At 42.5% G+C, this 19,212-nt stretch overlaps 1 protein-coding gene across 1 annotated transcript in view; it reads right to left on the reverse strand.

Moving 5' to 3' along the window:
• Positions 1-4,147: 4,147 nt before the first annotated feature.
• LOC142143336 (BOLA class I histocompatibility antigen, alpha chain BL3-6-like) overlaps positions 4,148-19,212 on the reverse strand; it is a 33,804-nt gene continuing 18,739 nt past the window's right edge. Inside the window, exons 5-8 of the mRNA XM_075201098.1 lie at positions 16,455-16,547; positions 12,313-12,342; positions 6,597-6,645; positions 4,148-4,261 (exon numbers count right to left, since the gene is read on the reverse strand). Coding sequence (XP_075057199.1) covers positions 6,599-6,645; positions 12,313-12,342; positions 16,455-16,547 — 170 coding nt within the window. The 3' untranslated portion in view covers positions 4,148-4,261; positions 6,597-6,598. The remainder of the gene's footprint in view (positions 4,262-6,596; positions 6,646-12,312; positions 12,343-16,454; positions 16,548-19,212) is intronic.

Here is a 19,212-nt window from a genome sequence, read left to right on the forward strand (position 1 = left end):
GCGATCGCACCCTGCGTATGCTAGTTATATGGATGATAAAAGATTAATGCTTGAAATGATAATAGACTGGTTTGAACCAGTATTTCGGCGGGGTCCTGCGGGAGGACACGTAACAGATGGAGAATTTCCCCCTCACCCTTGGAGAGCATTGTTTGAACCGACCTATGACCTGCATTATCCTGGACTGTCCTAAATCCTGAACCAATGGAAAAATACACTATGACATCACCACTGTTTTTTAATATACCACAAACTGAATATAAACCAGGCACTGTGACTATCGTGAACAAAAAGTAAAGTTATTTATAAGGGTTAACCCATCACATAATTATGGGGAATAAGGGATAAATCATAACTGCAGTGTAAATATGTTATATCAAATGAGTCCATTGATAAGTTGAACTACTAAAGTGTAAAATGTGAAGAGAGAAAGTCTGATTTAATGGCTTTGCACATTCCAGTGTGAGAAGATAGGAGTGTCACCTGTGACAGCTTCAAAGAGCCCCTGCTGTGAGATATAGCCTGGCCTGGGATGGAGTTTGACACCTGAATAGACTTTTAGGAACCGATCAGCATGGTGTCTGGATCACAGAGCCCATTTGATAACTTGGCTATACTTTATATAGACAAATAGAATTCAGTTTTAAAATATGCCACTTAAAATTAATAAAAGTAGTAATCAACCACATATTCCTCCATAGCATGAAGAGCACCTCATATGTCAAATTCAGAATTCTGCCCCACAGAGAAGTTAAGGAAATGAGTATAAGCTCTACGATTACACTGTATCTGGGTGTGTTTGATATCAAAAGATGAACCAATTCATAGGGGATTTATTAATAATAAAATTGGATCTGTGTGACGGTCCACAGAAAAGTTAGGTCACATAGTAGAATTGGTTAGTAAATCAGGCAGCCTGCAAATAGTGATTGAAAAAAGTGTTACAGGCCACAAACCCTGGGGGTAGGAAGAGGTATGGAAGTGTCTTTAAAAAGCTGAGACCAGGTACAGCAAATTGTCAGACTTTTGGGAAATCAATTCGCATTGATAAGCCAATTTCGCTTGGCCAGAATATACTACTTCCATGTATGTTATACTCTGAATCAAATCCTTTTTATTTTAAATTGTTTTGCTTGAGTATGTTATGTCAATTTATTACTTTTATTAATTGTTTTTTTTAATATCTGAATGCCCTGTACTTTAGTATATTAAATCTATAAGTTAATATGTTGCGTTGTTGATACTCTAATGAATCCATTAGCTTGTTAAGAAGAAATAGCTCGACCAAGTTAACCCTTTGAATGCCAGTGTGTGATTTGTTGATACATTTGATTAACAAGCTTAGAGTGTGTTTGCATTTACATTTGTGTAACAGTCTGGAAGTGTGAAGACTTAACTCTTTGTTTGCTGGTGTGTGTCTTGTTAGCCTGTGGTAGCTAGAAGCCTTGTGTGCCAGGGTTGGGCAGTATAGTGGGGTCCTATTGCCCATATTCAACAGGTGGTGGCATACCTGAAAGATTGTGTGGGGGAGTGAGTTCTGTTAGGGGGCGAATCAGTAGGCCTATAACCTGTGTGATAGGTAGAGAGAGACTGCGGACTGGAATCGTGTGCAACCTCATACAGCAAACACCCAAAGTCACGGCAGCTGGGAGGGTGTTCGTGACAGTGACCATCATTCAGTCTACTGTGACCACAGGCTTCAGGACTGAATGACTGTTAGTTGGATCCAGTGTGCTGCGTATGTATCGTTGTACCTCATTTTGATATTATTGCAAATTATATTGATGATCTAGCTTTGCCTGATAATTGTATTTGCTAAAGCTTTGCTATTCAATTTATTTTGTGCTTTGGAACCACATAGATCGCATCAGACAATATTTATTGGTAACAAAACGAACATAACAAAATATTCATTTTAGCATACACAAAACAAAACAAAAACTATGTTTAAATAGGTGGGAAGACCCTGTAACATTTAACACAATATGGTCAAGAACTGGATAACTGGGGGACATACCCGGCCAAAGAAGTTGTCCCAAGGTAGGATGTGAACAGATCATCTGCCTCAATGTAAATGTCGTCATACGGCGGAGAGATTCCAACCCCCTATATTTGGGTGGGATTCTTCTAGAAGTGTGGTTTGTGTAGTGTACTTGAGGCACAGGATATGCTTCATATACAGATATTAAACTGTCTGTGTGATCGTACCATCATTTGTTATCATAGAAAGCTGCAGCTTGAGCAATATGCAGCAGAGTCAAGATTAAGACCTTACTACATAACAGGGAAACATTATCAGTGGATGAAGGGAAATTTTGTATGACCTTCGAAAAACATATTGGGGTTACATTGAAGAAAACTGGTGCATCTGATAAGGTGCTATAACCCATAGAACACAATCACATCATTTGTTTTCACTTGCTTACCACTCATAGATAAAGGTCTCCTTCTGACCTCCTGAGAATTGTCCTCCGGTGCATCGTTACCTATTTCATCCAGGACACAATAGTCACCTCACTTATTTTCTTATAAGAAGTCTCCCCATGTTAAGATAAGGAAACAGCGCTGTGTCCCATCCTCGGTGGTAGGATGGGGAGAGGATCCGGTACGTCGCTGTGTCCCATCCTTGTTGGTAGGATGGGGAGAGGATCCGGTACAGCGCTGTTTCCCATCCTTGTTGGTAGGATGGGGAGAGGATCCGGTATGTCGCTGTGTCCCATCCTTGTTGGTAGGATGGGGAGAGGATCCGGTACAGCGCTGTGTCCCATCCTTGTTGGTAGGATGGGGAGAGGATCCGGTACAGCGCTGTGTCCCATCCTTGTTGGTAGGATGGGGAGAGGATCCGGTACGTCGCTGTGTCCCATCCTTGTTGGTAGGATGGGGAGAGGATCCGGTATGTCGCTGTGTCCCATCCTTGTTGGTAGGATGGGGAGAGGATCCAGTACAGCGCTGTTTCCCATCCTTGTTGGTAGGATGGGGAGAGGATCTGGTACGTCGCTGTGTCCCATCCTTGTTGGTAGGATGGGGAGAGGATCCGGTACAGCGCTGTGTCCCATTCATGTTGGTAGGATGGGGAGAGGATCCGGTACGTCGCTGTGTCCCGTCCTTGTTGGTAGGATGGGGAAAGGATCCGGTACGTAGCTGTGTTCCATCCTTGGTGGTAGGATGGGGAGAGGATCCGGTACAGTGCTGGCACTGGGAGTAGTGCTGAACTATAGGGGTAGCTGCACAGAGGACGACTGATCAGTAAAATTAGTTTATGACTGGGCATATTATTGATTAGTCAGTCCAGCCCAGATTATGTTACATGGAATATAAGTAGGACACATGGCAGCAGAAAGTTGTGACCTGGATGATATAAGGCTTACATGAAGGTAGAATATCACTTAACAAATCATGATTAAAATCAAACAAATTAAATCAAATTAATTAATTAAATCATTATGAAAAGTGTAAAACGGAAAACTCCAAACCATAATGCAGATATTGTGTTAGTGTAAATCTTAAGCAAAGGAAACCAGTCACAAAACAAGTTTAAGTACACAACTATTATAGTAATTCACCACTTTGTTTTGTAGTGGTATATTTGGCTCAGTTTATGTGTAATTTGTCTATCTGCCCCATTACAGGATAACTACACCCACAGAAATAAACATACCCCAAATATGTCCCCCCCAACCAAATATTAGAAGCGTGAGGGTGTCACACATGGGAATCCCACTGTTACCTCAGTAACACAGCTGCATAGCCCCCAGGTGCAGAGAATCATGTGGATAATAGAGCACAAATACTGCTGGTCAACAGTGACATGAATATGTAAGTTTGGATGTCATCTGACTGGATGACCACAAGACCCATCCAATCAGCTGCCACCTATACTGAACATTTTTATGACAACTTCTATAATACCCAGTGTCCTCTGCACCTGGAGGACTCACCAGCATCATTGAGGTAACGGTGAGAGCACAAGTGGGGAAGCCCTGCTCCCTAATACTGTAAGGAAGGAGCTTTCTTTAGGTGGAGTTATCCATTATAGGGCTGAGTAGACATCATATCACAGGGTGTCCAGGTTTTCATGTCAAGTTCAGGCCATTTGCTGCATATAAACCTGATGTACTGTATATGATAGGTTCCATTGACATTATATGGTATTATATATTAGTAACTACAAGCACAAGGCCATCAGGGCGAAGGAACGGAGATCTGCACCATCTGTAACAGCGGAAGATCTTAGAGCTTCTCCTCTTTATGACTTGTGGTTCTGCAATGATAAAGATTAAAAACACAAACTCACAAAAGACTTTGTACTAGCAATTTAAATATTTGTCTAAAAAATTATTGGAATTACCACATACCCCAATATATTTACACTCACAAAGTATTATATTACTCCCTGTACTAAACACACATCTCTACCCTAATACATTACACTCACACAGTATTATATTACACCCTGTACTAACCACACATCTCTACCCTAATACATTACACTCACACAGTATTATATTACTCCCTGTACTAACCACACATCTCTACCCTAATACATTACACTCACACAGTATTATATTACTCCCTGTACTAACCACACATCTCTACCCTAATACATTACACTCACACAGTATTATATTACTCCCTGTACTAACCACACATCTCTACCCTAATACAATACACTCATACAGTATTATATTACTCCCTTTACTAACCACACATCTCTACCCTAATATATTACACCCACACAGTATTATATTACTCCCTGTACTAACCATACATCTCTACCCTAATACATTACACTCATACAGTATTATATTACTCCCTGTACTAACCACACGTATCTACACTAATACATTACACTCATACAGTATTATATTACTCCCTGTACTAACCACACATCTCTACCCTAATACATTACACTCACACAGTATTATATTACTCCCTTTACTAACCACACGTATCTACACTAATACATTACACCCACACAGTATTATATTACTCCCTGTACTAACCACACATCTCTACACTAATACATTACACTCACACAGTATTATATTACTCCCTGTACTAACCACACATCTCTACCCTAATACATTACACTCACACAGTATTATATTACTCCCTTTACTAACCACACATCTCTACCCTAATACATTACACTCACACAGTATTATATTACTCCCTTTACTAACCACACATCTCTACCCTAATACATTACACTCACACAGTATTATATTACTCCCTTTACTAACCACACATCTCTACCCTAATACATTACACTCACACAGTATTATATTACTCCCTGTACTAACCACACATCTCTACCCTAATACATTACACTCACACAGTATTATATTACTCCGTTTACTAACCACACATCTCTTCCCTAATACATTACACCCACACAGTATTATATTACTCCCTGTACTAACCACACATCTCTACACTAATACATTACACTCACACAGTATTATATTACTCCCTGTACTAACCACACATCTCTACCCTAATACATTACACTCATACAGTATTATATTACTCCCTGTACTAATCATACATCTCTACTCTAATACATTACACTCATACAGTATTATATTACTCTCTGTACTAACCACACATCTCTACCCTAATACATTACACTCATACAGTATTATATTACTCTCTGTACTAACCACACATCTCTACCCTAATACATTACACTCATACAGTATTATATTACTCCCTTTACTAACCACACATCTCTACACTAATACATTACACTCATACAGTATTATATTACTCCCTGTACTAACCACACATCTCTACCCTAATACATTACACTCACACAGTATTATATTACTCCCTGTACTAACCACACATCTCTACCCTAATACATTACACTCATACAGTATTATATTACTCCCTGTACTAACCACACATCTCTACCCTAATACATTACACTCATACAGTATTATATTACTCCCTGTACTAACCACACATCTCTACCCTAATACATTACACTCATACAGTATTATATTACTCCCTGTACTAACCACACATCTCTACACTAATACATTACACTCACACAGTATTATATTACTCCCTGTACTAACCACACATCTCTACCCTAATACATTACACTCACAGTATTATATTACTCCCTGTACTAACCACACATCTCTACCCTAATACATTACACTCACAGTATTATATTACTCCCTGTACTAACCACACATCTCTACCCTAATACATTACACTCATACAGTATTATATTACTCCCTGTACTAACCACACATCTCTACACTAATACATTACACTCACACAGTATTATATTACTCCCTGTACTAACCACACATCTCTACCCTAATACATTACACTCATACAGTATTATATTACTCCCTGTACTAACTACACATCTCTACCCTAATACATTACACTCACACAGTATTATATTACTCCCTTTACTAACCACACATCTCTACCCTAATACATTACACTCACACAGTATTATATTACTCCCTTTACTAACCACACATCTCTACCCTAATACATTACACTCATACAGTATTTAATTACTTTCTGTCATTCTCAGTGATGAGAATCTTACATATTATTCAGCAACTTACACTCAGGCTGTTACTGTGATGTTGGAGGAGTCAGAGGAGGCTTCTGATGCTGTGAGAAGATCAAAGTATGTTTATCATGTATAATAAGCATTACACTATATACTCACAGCCCTGTCCAATGATTACACCATATACACCACAGAGACAGAGCAGCCTCCTCACACACATAGTACAATGATTACACTATATACACCACAGAGACAGAGCAGCCTCCTCACACACATAGTACAATGATTACACTATATACACCACAGAGACAGAGCAGCCCCCTCACACACATTGTACAATGATTACACTATATACACCACAGAGACAGAGCAGCCCCCTCACACACATTGTACAATGATTATACTATATACACTACAGACACAGAGCAGCCCCCTCACACACATTGTACAATGATTACACTATATACACCACAGAGACAGAGCAGCCTCCTCACACACATTGTACAATGATTACACTATATACACCACAGAGACAGAGCAGCCACCTCACACACATTGTACAATGATTACACTATATACACCACAGAGACAGAGCAGCCCCCTCACACACATTGTACAATGATTACACTATATACACCACAGAGACAGAGCAGCCCCCTCACACACATTGTACAATGATTACACTATATACACCACAGAGACAGAGCAGCCCCCTCACACACATTGTACAATGATTACACTATATACACCACAGAGACAGAGCAGCCTCCTCACCCACATTGTACAATGATTACACTATATACACCACAGAGACAGAGCAGCCCCCTCACACACATTGTACAATGATTACACTATATACACCACAGAGACAGAGCAGCCCCCTCACACACATTGTACAATGATTACACTATATACACCACAGACAGAGCAGCCCCATCACACACATTGTACAATGATTACAGTATATACACCAGAGACAGAGCAGCCCCCTCACACACATTGTACAATGATTACACTATATACACCACAGAGACAGAGCAGCCTCCTCACACACATTGTACAATGATTACAGTATATACACCACACAGACAGAGCAGCCTCCTCACACACATTGTACAATGATTACAGTATATACACCACAGAGACAGAGCAGCCTCCTCACACACATTGTACAATAATTACCTTATATACACCACAGAGACAGAGCAGCCTCCTCACACACATTGTACAATGATTACACTATATACACCACAGAGACAGAGCAGCCCCCTCACACACATTGTACAATGATTACACTATATACACCACACAGACAGAGCAGCCTCCTCACACACATTGTACAATGATTACACTATATACACCACAGAGACAGAGCAGCCTCCTCACACACATTGTACAATGATTACAGTATATACACCACAGAGACAGAGCAGCCTCCTCACACACATTGTACAATGATTACAGTATATACACCACAGAGACAGAGCAGCCCCCTCACACACATTGTACAATGATTACACTATATACACCACAGAGAGAGAGCAGCCTCCTCACACACATTGTACAATGATTACAGTATATACACCACAGAGACAGAGCAGCCTCCTCACACACATTGTACAATGATTACAGTATATACACCACAGAGACAGAGCAGCCTCCTCACACACATTGTACAATGATTACAGTATATACACCACAGAGACAGAGCAGCCTCCTCACACACATTGTACAATAATTACACTATATACACCACAGAGACAGAGCAGCCTCCTCACACACATTGTACAATGATTACACTATATACACCACAGAGACAGAGCAGCCCCCTCACACACATTGTACAATGATTACACTATATACACCACACAGACAGAGCAGCCTCCTCACACACATTGTACAATGATTACACTATATACACCACAGAGACAGAGCAGCCTCCTCACACACATTGTACAATGATTACACTATATACACCACAGAGACAGAGCAGCCTCCTCACACACATTGTACAATGATTACACTATATACAGCACAGACACAGAGCAGCGCCCTCACACACATTGTACAATGATTACATTATATACACCACAGAGACAGAGCAGCCCCCTCACACACATTGTACAAAGATTACACTATATACACCACAGAGACAGAGTAGCCTCCTCACACACATTGTACAATGATTACATTATATACACCACAGAGACAGAGCAGCCTCCTCACACACATTGTACAATGATTACACTATATACACCACAGAGACAGAGCAGTCTCCTCACACACATTGTACAATGATTACACTATATACACCACAGAGACAGAGCAGCCTCCTCACACACATTGTACAATGATTACACTATATACACCACAGAGACAGAGCAGCCTCCTCACACACATTGTACAATGATTACACTATATACACCACAGAGACAGAGCAGCCCCCTCACACACATTGTACAATGATTACACTATATACACCACAGAGACAGAGCAGCCTCCTCACACACATTGTACAATGATTACACTATATACACCACAGAGACAGAGCAGCCTCCTCACACACATTGTACAATGATTACACTATATACACCACAGAGACAGAGCAGCCTCCTCACACACATTGTACAATGATTACACTATATACACCACAGAGACAGAGCAGCCTCCTCACACACATTGTACAATGATTACACTATATACACCACAGAGACAGAGCAGCCCCCTCACACACATTGTACAATGATTACACTATATACACCACAGACACAGAGCAGCCCCCTCACACAAATTGTACAATGATTACACTATATACACCAGAGACAGAGCAGCCCCCTCACACACATTGTACAATGATTACACTATATACACCACAGAGACAGAGCAGACCCCTCACACACATTGTACAATGATTACACTATATACACCACAGACAGAGCAGCCCCCTCACACACATTGTACAATGATTACACTATATACAGCACAGACACAGAGCAGCGCCCTCACACACATTGTACAATGATTACATTATATACACCACAGAGACAGAGCAGCCCCCTCACACACATTGTACAAAGATTACACTATATACACCACAGAGACAGAGTAGCCTCCTCACACACATTGTACAATGATTACACTATATACACCACAGAGACAGAGCAGCCTCCTCACACACATTGTACAATGATTACATTATATACACCACAGAGACAGAGCAGCCTCCTCACACACATTGTACAATGATTACACTATATACACCACAGAGACAGAGCAGTCTCCTCACACACATTGTACAATGATTACACTATATACACCACAGAGACAGAGCAGCCTCCTCACACACATTGTACAATGATTACACTATATACACCACAGAGACAGAGCAGCCTCCTCACACACATTGTACAATGATTACACTATATACACCACAGAGACAGAGCAGCCCCCTCACACACATTGTACAATGATTACACTATATACACCACAGAGACAGAGCAGCCTCCTCACACACATTGTACAATGATTACACTATATACACCACAGAGACAGAGCAGCCTCCTCACACACATTGTACAATGATTACACTATATACACCACAGAGACAGAGCAGCCTCCTCACACACATTGTACAATGATTACACTATATACACCACAGAGACAGAGCAGCCTCCTCACACACATTGTACAATGATTACACTATATACACCACAGAGACAGAGCAGCCCCCTCACACACATTGTACAATGATTACACTATATACACCACAGACACAGAGCAGCCCCCTCACACAAATTGTACAATGATTACACTATATACACCAGAGACAGAGCAGCCCCCTCACACACATTGTACAATGATTACACTATATACACCACAGAGACAGAGCAGACCCCTCACACACATTGTACAATGATTACACTATATACACCACAGACAGAGCAGCCCCCTCACACACATTGTACAATGATTACACTATATACACCACAGACACAGAGCAGCGCCCTCACACACATTGTACAATGATTACACTATATACACCACAGAGACAAAGCAGCCTCCTCACACACATTGTACAATGATTACACTATATACACCACAGAGACAGAGCAGCCTCCTCACACACATGGTACAATGATTACACTATATACACCACACAGACAGAGCAGCCCCCTCACACACATTGTACAATGATTACACTATATACACCACAGACAGAGCAGCCCCCTCACACACATTGTACAATGATTACACTATATACACCACAGAGACAGAGCAGCCCCCTCACACACATTGTACAATGATTACACTATATACACCACAGAGACAGAGCAGCCCCCTCACACACATTGTACAATGATTACACTATATACACCACAGACAGAGCAGCCTCCTCACACACATTGTACAATGATTACACTATATACACCACAGAGACAGAGCAGCCTCCTCACACACATTTACAATGATTACACTATATACACCACAGAGACAGAGCAGCCCCCTCACACACATTGTACAATGATTACACTATATACACCACAGAGACAGAGCAGCCTCCTCACACATATTGTACAATGATTACACTATATACACCACAGAGACAGAGCAGCCTCCTCACACACATTGTACAATGATTACACTATATACGCCACAGAGACAGAGCAGCCTCCTCACACACATTGTACAATGATTACACTATATACGCCACAGAGACAGAGCAGCCTCCTCACACACATTGTACAATGATTACACTATATACACCACAGAGACAGAGCAGCCTCCTCACACACATTGTACAATGATTACACTATATACACCACAGAGACAGAGCAGCCCCCTCACACACATTGTACAATGATTACACTATATACACCACAGAGACAGAGCAGCCACCTCAAACACATTGTACAATGATTACACTATATGCATCACAGAGACAGAGCAGCCTCCTCACACACATTGTACAATGATTACACTATATACACCACACAGACAGAGCAGCCTCCTCACACACATTGTACAATGATTACACTATATACACCACAGAGACAGAGCAGCCTCCTCACACACATTTACAATGATTACACTATATACACCACAGAGACAGAGCAGCCTCCTCACACACATTGTACAATGATTACACTATATACACCACAGAGACAGAGCAGCCTCCTCACACACATTGTACAATGATTACACTATATACACCACAGAGACAGAGCAGCCTCCTCACACACATTGTACAATGATTACACTATATACGCCACAGAGACAGAGCAGCCTCCTCACACACATTGTACAATGATTACACTATATACACCACAGAGACAGAGCAGCCTCCTCACACACATTGTACAATGATTACACTATATACACCACAGAGACAGAGCAGCCCCCTCACACACATTGTACAATGATTACACTATATACACCACAGAGACAGAGCAGCCACCTCACACACATTGTACAATGATTACACTATATACACCACAGAGACAGAGCAGCCTCCTCACACACATTGTACAATGATTACACTATATACACCACAGAGACAGAGCAGCCTCCTTACACACATTGTACAATGATTACACTATATACACCACAGAGACAGAGCAGCCTCCTCACACACATAGTACAATGATTACACTACATACACCACAGAGACAGAGCAGCCACCTCACACACATTGTACAATGATTACACTATATAAACATCATGATAACACAGTGTTGGCCGAACACATCAACACATAACATAATACTTACTACTGGTGGTTTTATAGTCAGACGTCTTTTCTGAAATAAACAGAGGAGATGGAATAAGGAACAATAACCAACCGAATAATTTTATTCTATAAACTTCCAGATTAAACAGTTGTTTTGTAAATCAGACTCTGATGATGATAATAAATAGGACATGTTGCTTATGTGATGTGGGGGAGGAGGAGGACTACACAGGTTACAGTATAGTGTGTTATGGGGTACGGAAGACATGAAGATTGTAGATTGTAAACTATAGATTGTAAGCTTGTGAGCAGAGTCCTCTTATCTCTCTGTATTACCCAGTATTGTTTATTACTGCGTTTGTCCCGAATTGTAAAGCACTATGGAATATGCTGGTGCTATATAAATAAATGATGATGAAGATGATGATGATGATGAAATAGTATAAAACTGGGAGTATGTTCCTGTATTGAACAGCACTTGTGTTTGGTGTGATTAATCTCTCTCAAGTCCTTACTAACTATGGTGTAAATATCTGATATGTGATAACCACAGCAACCAAGCAGATATTTGCTTCCCGATGCAGTGTGAGGCGGTCAGTAGCTCAGTGCTCAATCTGTTATAGGACCAATTTCCAGGCCCATTACACCCTGCTGACCACCCCTTCTTCTCTCTGCCCAATATGGGGGATTAGCTCCGCTCCGAGTGGTCTTCAGGGACAGTGTTGTGTGTAGAAGTAGGACCTTGTCTTGTACGTGCACCTGATAATGGGGGGGTCGAAGGCTGAGGATGGTGTCTGATTATTGCATGGACAATAATGAGCAGATTTACACAGTCATTTGGTGCTATAAAACAGTAAGCTGCCACTGTCATAAGTCCGTAGGTTAGAGGCTGTACACCTCTGTCTTTTCCCAGGGCTGACTACAGACCAACACTCAGCCCCCTCAGAATCGCCAGAAACACCAGGAGTACTGGGTTCCAGCACATATTACCGTGCACACCATCCCTTACACCAGGGACTCTCTTCCAGTGCACACCATCCCTTACACCAGGGACTCTCTTCCAGTGCACACCATCCCTTACACCAGAGACCCTCTTCCCGTGCAAACCATCCCTTACACTAGGGACCCTCTGCTGTACACACCATCCCTTACACCAGAGACCCTCTTCCAGTGCACACCATCCCTTACACCAGGGACTCTCGTCCAGTGCACACCGTCCCTTACACCAGGGACCCTCTTCCCATGGACACCATCCCTTACACCAGACTCTTCCCGTGCACAGCATCCCTTACACCAGGGACTTTTATCCAGTGCACACCATCCCTTACACCAGACTCTTCCTGTGCACACCATCCCTTACACCAGACTCTTCCTGTGCACACCATCCCTTACACCAGACTCTTCCTGTGCACACCATCCCTTACACCAGACTCTTCCTGTGCACACCATCCCTTACACCAGACTCTTCCTGTGCACACCATCCCTTACACCAGACTCTTCCTGTGCACACCATCCCTTACACCGGACTCTTCCTGTGCACACCATCCCTTACACCAGACTCTTCCCGTGCACACCATCCCTTACACCGGACTCTTCCTGTGCACACCATCCCTTACACCGGACTCTTCCTGTGCACACCATCCCTTACACCAGACTCTTCCTGTGCACACCATCCCTTACACCAGACTCTTCCCGTGCACATCATCCCTTACACCGGACTCTTCCCGTGCACACCATCCCTTACACCGGACTCTTCCTGTGCACACCATCCCTTACACCGGACTCTTCCTGTGCACACCATCCCTTACACCAGACTCTTCCTGTGCACACCATCCCTTACACCAGGGACTCTCTTCCAGTGCACACCATCCCTTACACCAGGGACTCTCTTCCAGTGCACACCATCCCTTACACCAGACTCTTCCCGTGCCCACCATCCCCTACACCAGACTCTTCCTGTGCACACCATCCCTTACACCGGACTCTTCCTGTGCACACCATCCCTTACACCAGACTCTTCCTGTGCACACCATCCCTTACACCAGACTCTTCCTGTGCACACCATCCCTTACACCAGACTCTTCCTGTGCACACCATCCCTTACACCAGACTCTTCCTGTGCACACCATCCCTTACACCAGACTCTTCCTGTGCACACCATCCCTTACACCGGACTCTTCCTGTGCACACCATCCCTTACACCAGACTCTTCCCATGCACACCATCCCTTACACCAGACTCTTCCTGTGCACACCATCCCTTACACCGGACTCTTCCTGTGCACACTATCCCTTACACCAGAGACTCTCTTCCAGTGCCCACCATCCCCTACACCAGACTCTTCCAGTGCACACCATCCCTTACACCAGACTCTTCCAGTGCCCACCATCCCCTACACCAGGGACCCTCTTCTCCTTTCACCACACTGCTGTTTCATAGCTCTCCTTTATAAAGTGCTTTGTCCGAGCAGATTTACTAATAATGTCCAATACCCAGGGACACTGCCCCTCACATACTCCAGGCACCATTGTAGTGACTATTATGGAATTGTTCACTCTCTCCTTGGTGTAGAAGGTTATCAGACTGCTTCCGCTATATCCATCCCAGTATCCAAGAAATCTCTTCCTGCAATCTAACAGTCTCTAACCGCAGTTCCACTATAGGGTTCTTTCCTCTTAAGTAGCTACGTTCCCATTCCCAGGGTGCTGACTCTTGCCCTGAGGATAGAGGCTTCCTTCTTATATAGGGGTTCCAAGTTATTGGGGCTCCACCTGCTTCATCATAAATGTTTCTCTTGAGGCAGCCACCATGCACCAGGGCCACGCCCTATCTGGTGCTCCTCTAGGTGCTACTAGACCGGCCTCTTTCCTTTTTCTGGTTCCCAGCATGTACAGCTTAAGTTTGGGAAACCGGAATCTTACAGATTGAGGTTCCAGCAGCACTTGCTGATAGCAGTGCTTGTTGCTTTCGTGCCATGCCACTTGCCCATGCCCCCTCACGATGATGTGGCTGTCTGTGTAACAGCACCTCGCTTCTGTAGTGACCTCATCTGCCATCACCAGGGGCATGAGTGTTAACATGGTAACTTTGGAGGCGTTACAATATCACACAAAAGATTCCATTTTATATTATCACCGCTAACTCCACATCTCAGTCAGCACTGCGTCCATAGCTTACAGTTAGTCTTAAGTATTAGTAGTTAGCAAAATCACTCTATTTCGTAATTAAGCCAGTGCTATAAACTAATTTTTGTTTGGATCTTCTATTGACAGTTCAGTAGCCAACAATACAACAGTTTCAACTGTATGGGGCAGACTCAATTGAAAGCGACATCCCATAGGATCTTCATGCTAGGTTCCTCCGCGGGATGATCTTGGTTATAATCTTTGCTCATGACTGAAGATTTCTGTACCTTAATTACCAGTACTGCGAGCAGCTTCACATCGTGTGAGGTTCCTTTTTTAATGGATATTCTATCTGCCTCAATATCTCTTTGTAGCAAGAGTATCAGGTTTTCGCAATAATATCTATGAACAGAATGTTTTGTATGATAACAGCGGTATTAGCGGTTATTCATTCTCATCTGCTGATATGTTGAAACAAAATAAACACTGATCTAATTCTGTATGACCTATAAGTGATGTCAACTTAATAGCTCTGCAGATAATATTACTATTGAGATTGAGCTCGATCAACACATTTAAAATATTTCAACTGACACATACTGCTTTCCAATGAGACGAGTTGTTTGGGATTTGATCCCATATACTTTTAAACTTTAATTATAAAAAGTGATTATTTGATGATAAGACTTAAGGTTTAGAGGGTTACCAGCTTCCATTCACCCCACAGCACTGTTCTTTCTGTTTCAGGATATCTACGACCATTTTACAGGGGTCTATTAACGTTCATTAATCTTCATATACTAAATGTAGTACAGCTGAATGTCTTAGCTGAATTATTTACAGCCTTGGTTCATAGAATATTAGAATACTGCTCAGAGGTACTGAAGCTGGAATGGGGAAGTTTTGTGATTTCATTCATTGAATGTAACAGTCACAACTGTTTGCCAAGGAGATAACATGAGTTATAATTTGTAATGGTGTTCAAACCTATTTATACACATTTACCCCCATTTGATTTTAATTATCCTAATAAAACTGCAGTAATACTGACACTTACTTTTGTATATGAGAAATCCGGCAATGCCAAGAACAACAAGACAACCGAAGACGGCACCAATGATCACACCGATTGTGTGGCCACTTTTAGGCTCTGAGAAAGATAAACACAAAGGGAAATATGAGATATTGGTGATACTGAGAATCCATCTATCAGAGATGTACATGAAGATAAAGAGGACAGCTACATAATAACACAATATTCCTGCATTGTACAGAACAGTCTGCACATCGGATGTTTCTCGATTATTATATAAATAATCTGCAAAACCGAGTCTGAGAAATCTCATTATAAACCATGTTCTGTATAATAAGTCCCTCTCCTTCCTTCTCAGGGTAACGGCTGATCCATATTGCTGCATGGTAAAATAAAGAAGAAAAGCTTGGATATTACAGCTACCCGAGTGAGTACTCCCTGATTCTTCCTGTCCCATCTCTGTCAAGGGATATACTCACTGAGTGTTATTTACAGATATCTGAAGTAACACAATAGCCACAAATCAGATATCTGCTTCTATTGTGTAAATGGCACTATACAGATGACAGCTAATTGCTAATTGCTCCCTATGGCATTACTGCAGATTTTCTCCTTGCTCACTGTTAGCTACAGACCCTCAGTGTAACTGGGGATGGGAAATAGGGAATAAAATAACATTGTACATATACGGTCTCAGAAAATCAAATGTCCTCAGTAATATGAGACAGACACCGACAGATACAAATCTACTCATATGTTTATCTTTTCTATGAATGTGTTATGTGCAGGGATCAAATCATACCTCATTGGTGAGTTTAGTCACATGCACACAAGGATCCTTCCCTATTGGCCAATAAAGACTGTTACTGTTAAGATCTGGTTGGTCTGTTGGGACTGTTCAGAATTATGGCTGGTGCAGTAATATAATAGAAAGGGTGCAGCTGTACCGAGAACGAATACATTCTTACGATTCAAGTCAAGTAGGTGACACGTTCCCCTTAGTGCCATGGGCAGGATCTGATCCCTGACTTAATATATGTTACGAAATAACTTGGGGGTGGAACATGTCAAGCGGCAAACAGATGAGTGCAGTCTGGGGGCCCAGTCTGCTTGTGAGAACAACCTTTTGACCACCCTAGTAGACATTGGAAAGACTTAACCCATTAGAGGTGCCCCAATTGGGTGTCCCAAGGTGCAGGCCATGATGAACAAGTAGGTAGAAGAGATGCTGGCTCTTGGAGACATTATACCCTGCAAACAGTTGTGGGCCACCAACACTATACTTGTCCCCAAAAAGGACAAGAGCACACAATTCTGTGTGGACTACCTACAAATCAAGGAAGTGACAGATGCTTAACAACTGCAGCATTTAGCTGATCTGCTCGATCAACTGGGAAGGGGACGCTATATACCCTAGTTGAATTTAAGCAAGAAACTGGCAAATGCCATCACCTCTTATCTCCTCTCGACCTCTTTTTTCATTCCTCCATCACTGTATCCCCTCAACTGACTCCCCTCTGTGCCCGATGTCAGTTTACCCTCCCTTAGGATGTAAGCTCTTATGAGCAGGGCCTTCTTCCCTCATGTGTCTATACCTATTCTTCTGCTCAAACTTCACTACTATAGCCATGCCTGGAGTTTCTGAAGTCCTGGTATTATTCGTTTATTGTTCTGCACTGTTTCACCCTGTATAGTCGTATAGTCTACTGTCTGAATTGTGTACGGTGCTGTGGTAAACTTGTGGCGCATAATAAATAAAGGATAATAATAATAAAAGCTCCTCACCAGGGAAGCACAAGCTAAGTCAGCCTTCATCACCCCATTTGGGCTCTTTGAATTTATCATAATGACCATGAGATGAAGAATACACTGGCCACCTTTCAGCAGATAGTGGACCGGATACTGTTGGGGTGACAGAAGTTTGTCCAGGCCTACTTGAATGACATTGTCATCTTCAGTAGCTCCTGGGAACAGCACTTAAGACATATCACCGAGATCCTTAACTGCATGCGACAGGTCAAGGTCATCATAAGACCTGACAAAATGCCAGAAGGGGATGGCAGAGGTACAGCATTTGATTTGCAGGTTTGGTGTTGGTTAGGTTCGGTCTGAAGCTGCAATGCTAGATGCCATCCTAATCTGGCCCCACACAAGAAACCAATGACAGGTGTGAGGCTTCCTGGGCACAGTGTGGTACTACAGGAAGTTCATGCCCAAGTACAGCACCATAGCTAATCCCTTGAATGATTTGACCACTGAAAAATTTGCCCGTGCCTTGGATTGGACTCCACTGTGTGGAGGCTTTCAGACAGATAAAGGATGCTCTGGCTGCAGAATGGGTACTAGCATCTCATGCCTTCTGGAAATGGTTGGGCTGGGAGCTGTTGGATGATGGGGAAAAGCACACTGTACCCTAGATATCCAGGACATATTGGGGACAGAGAGAGCCTATGCCACCATTGAACAGGAATGTTTAGCCACCATGTGGGCTCTACCACACGGTGGCTAACGCCCTACCTGAATGGATAAAGTTTACAGTAGCAACTCACCCCAATCCCCTGAGTTGGTTGCGCCGGATGACTGGGGACAGTGGGATGCTGGAAACGGACAGGAATTTAACTTCTCTGTCTTTTACATAGAGGGGAGAGAGCATGGTAATGGAGGTGCTCTCTCTCGACAGGGAGAATAGGATCCAGACCCTCAGGCTCGAAGGACATCTGGCCTGAGCTCAGCTGACTGCCCAAAGTAAGGCAATCATCCTCCTGAAGGTTTTTTTTTTATA

The sequence above is a fragment of the Mixophyes fleayi genome, chromosome 3 (genome assembly GCF_038048845.1).
Source record: "Mixophyes fleayi isolate aMixFle1 chromosome 3, aMixFle1.hap1, whole genome shotgun sequence".
Classification (NCBI taxonomy): domain Eukaryota; kingdom Metazoa; phylum Chordata; class Amphibia; order Anura; family Limnodynastidae; genus Mixophyes; species Mixophyes fleayi.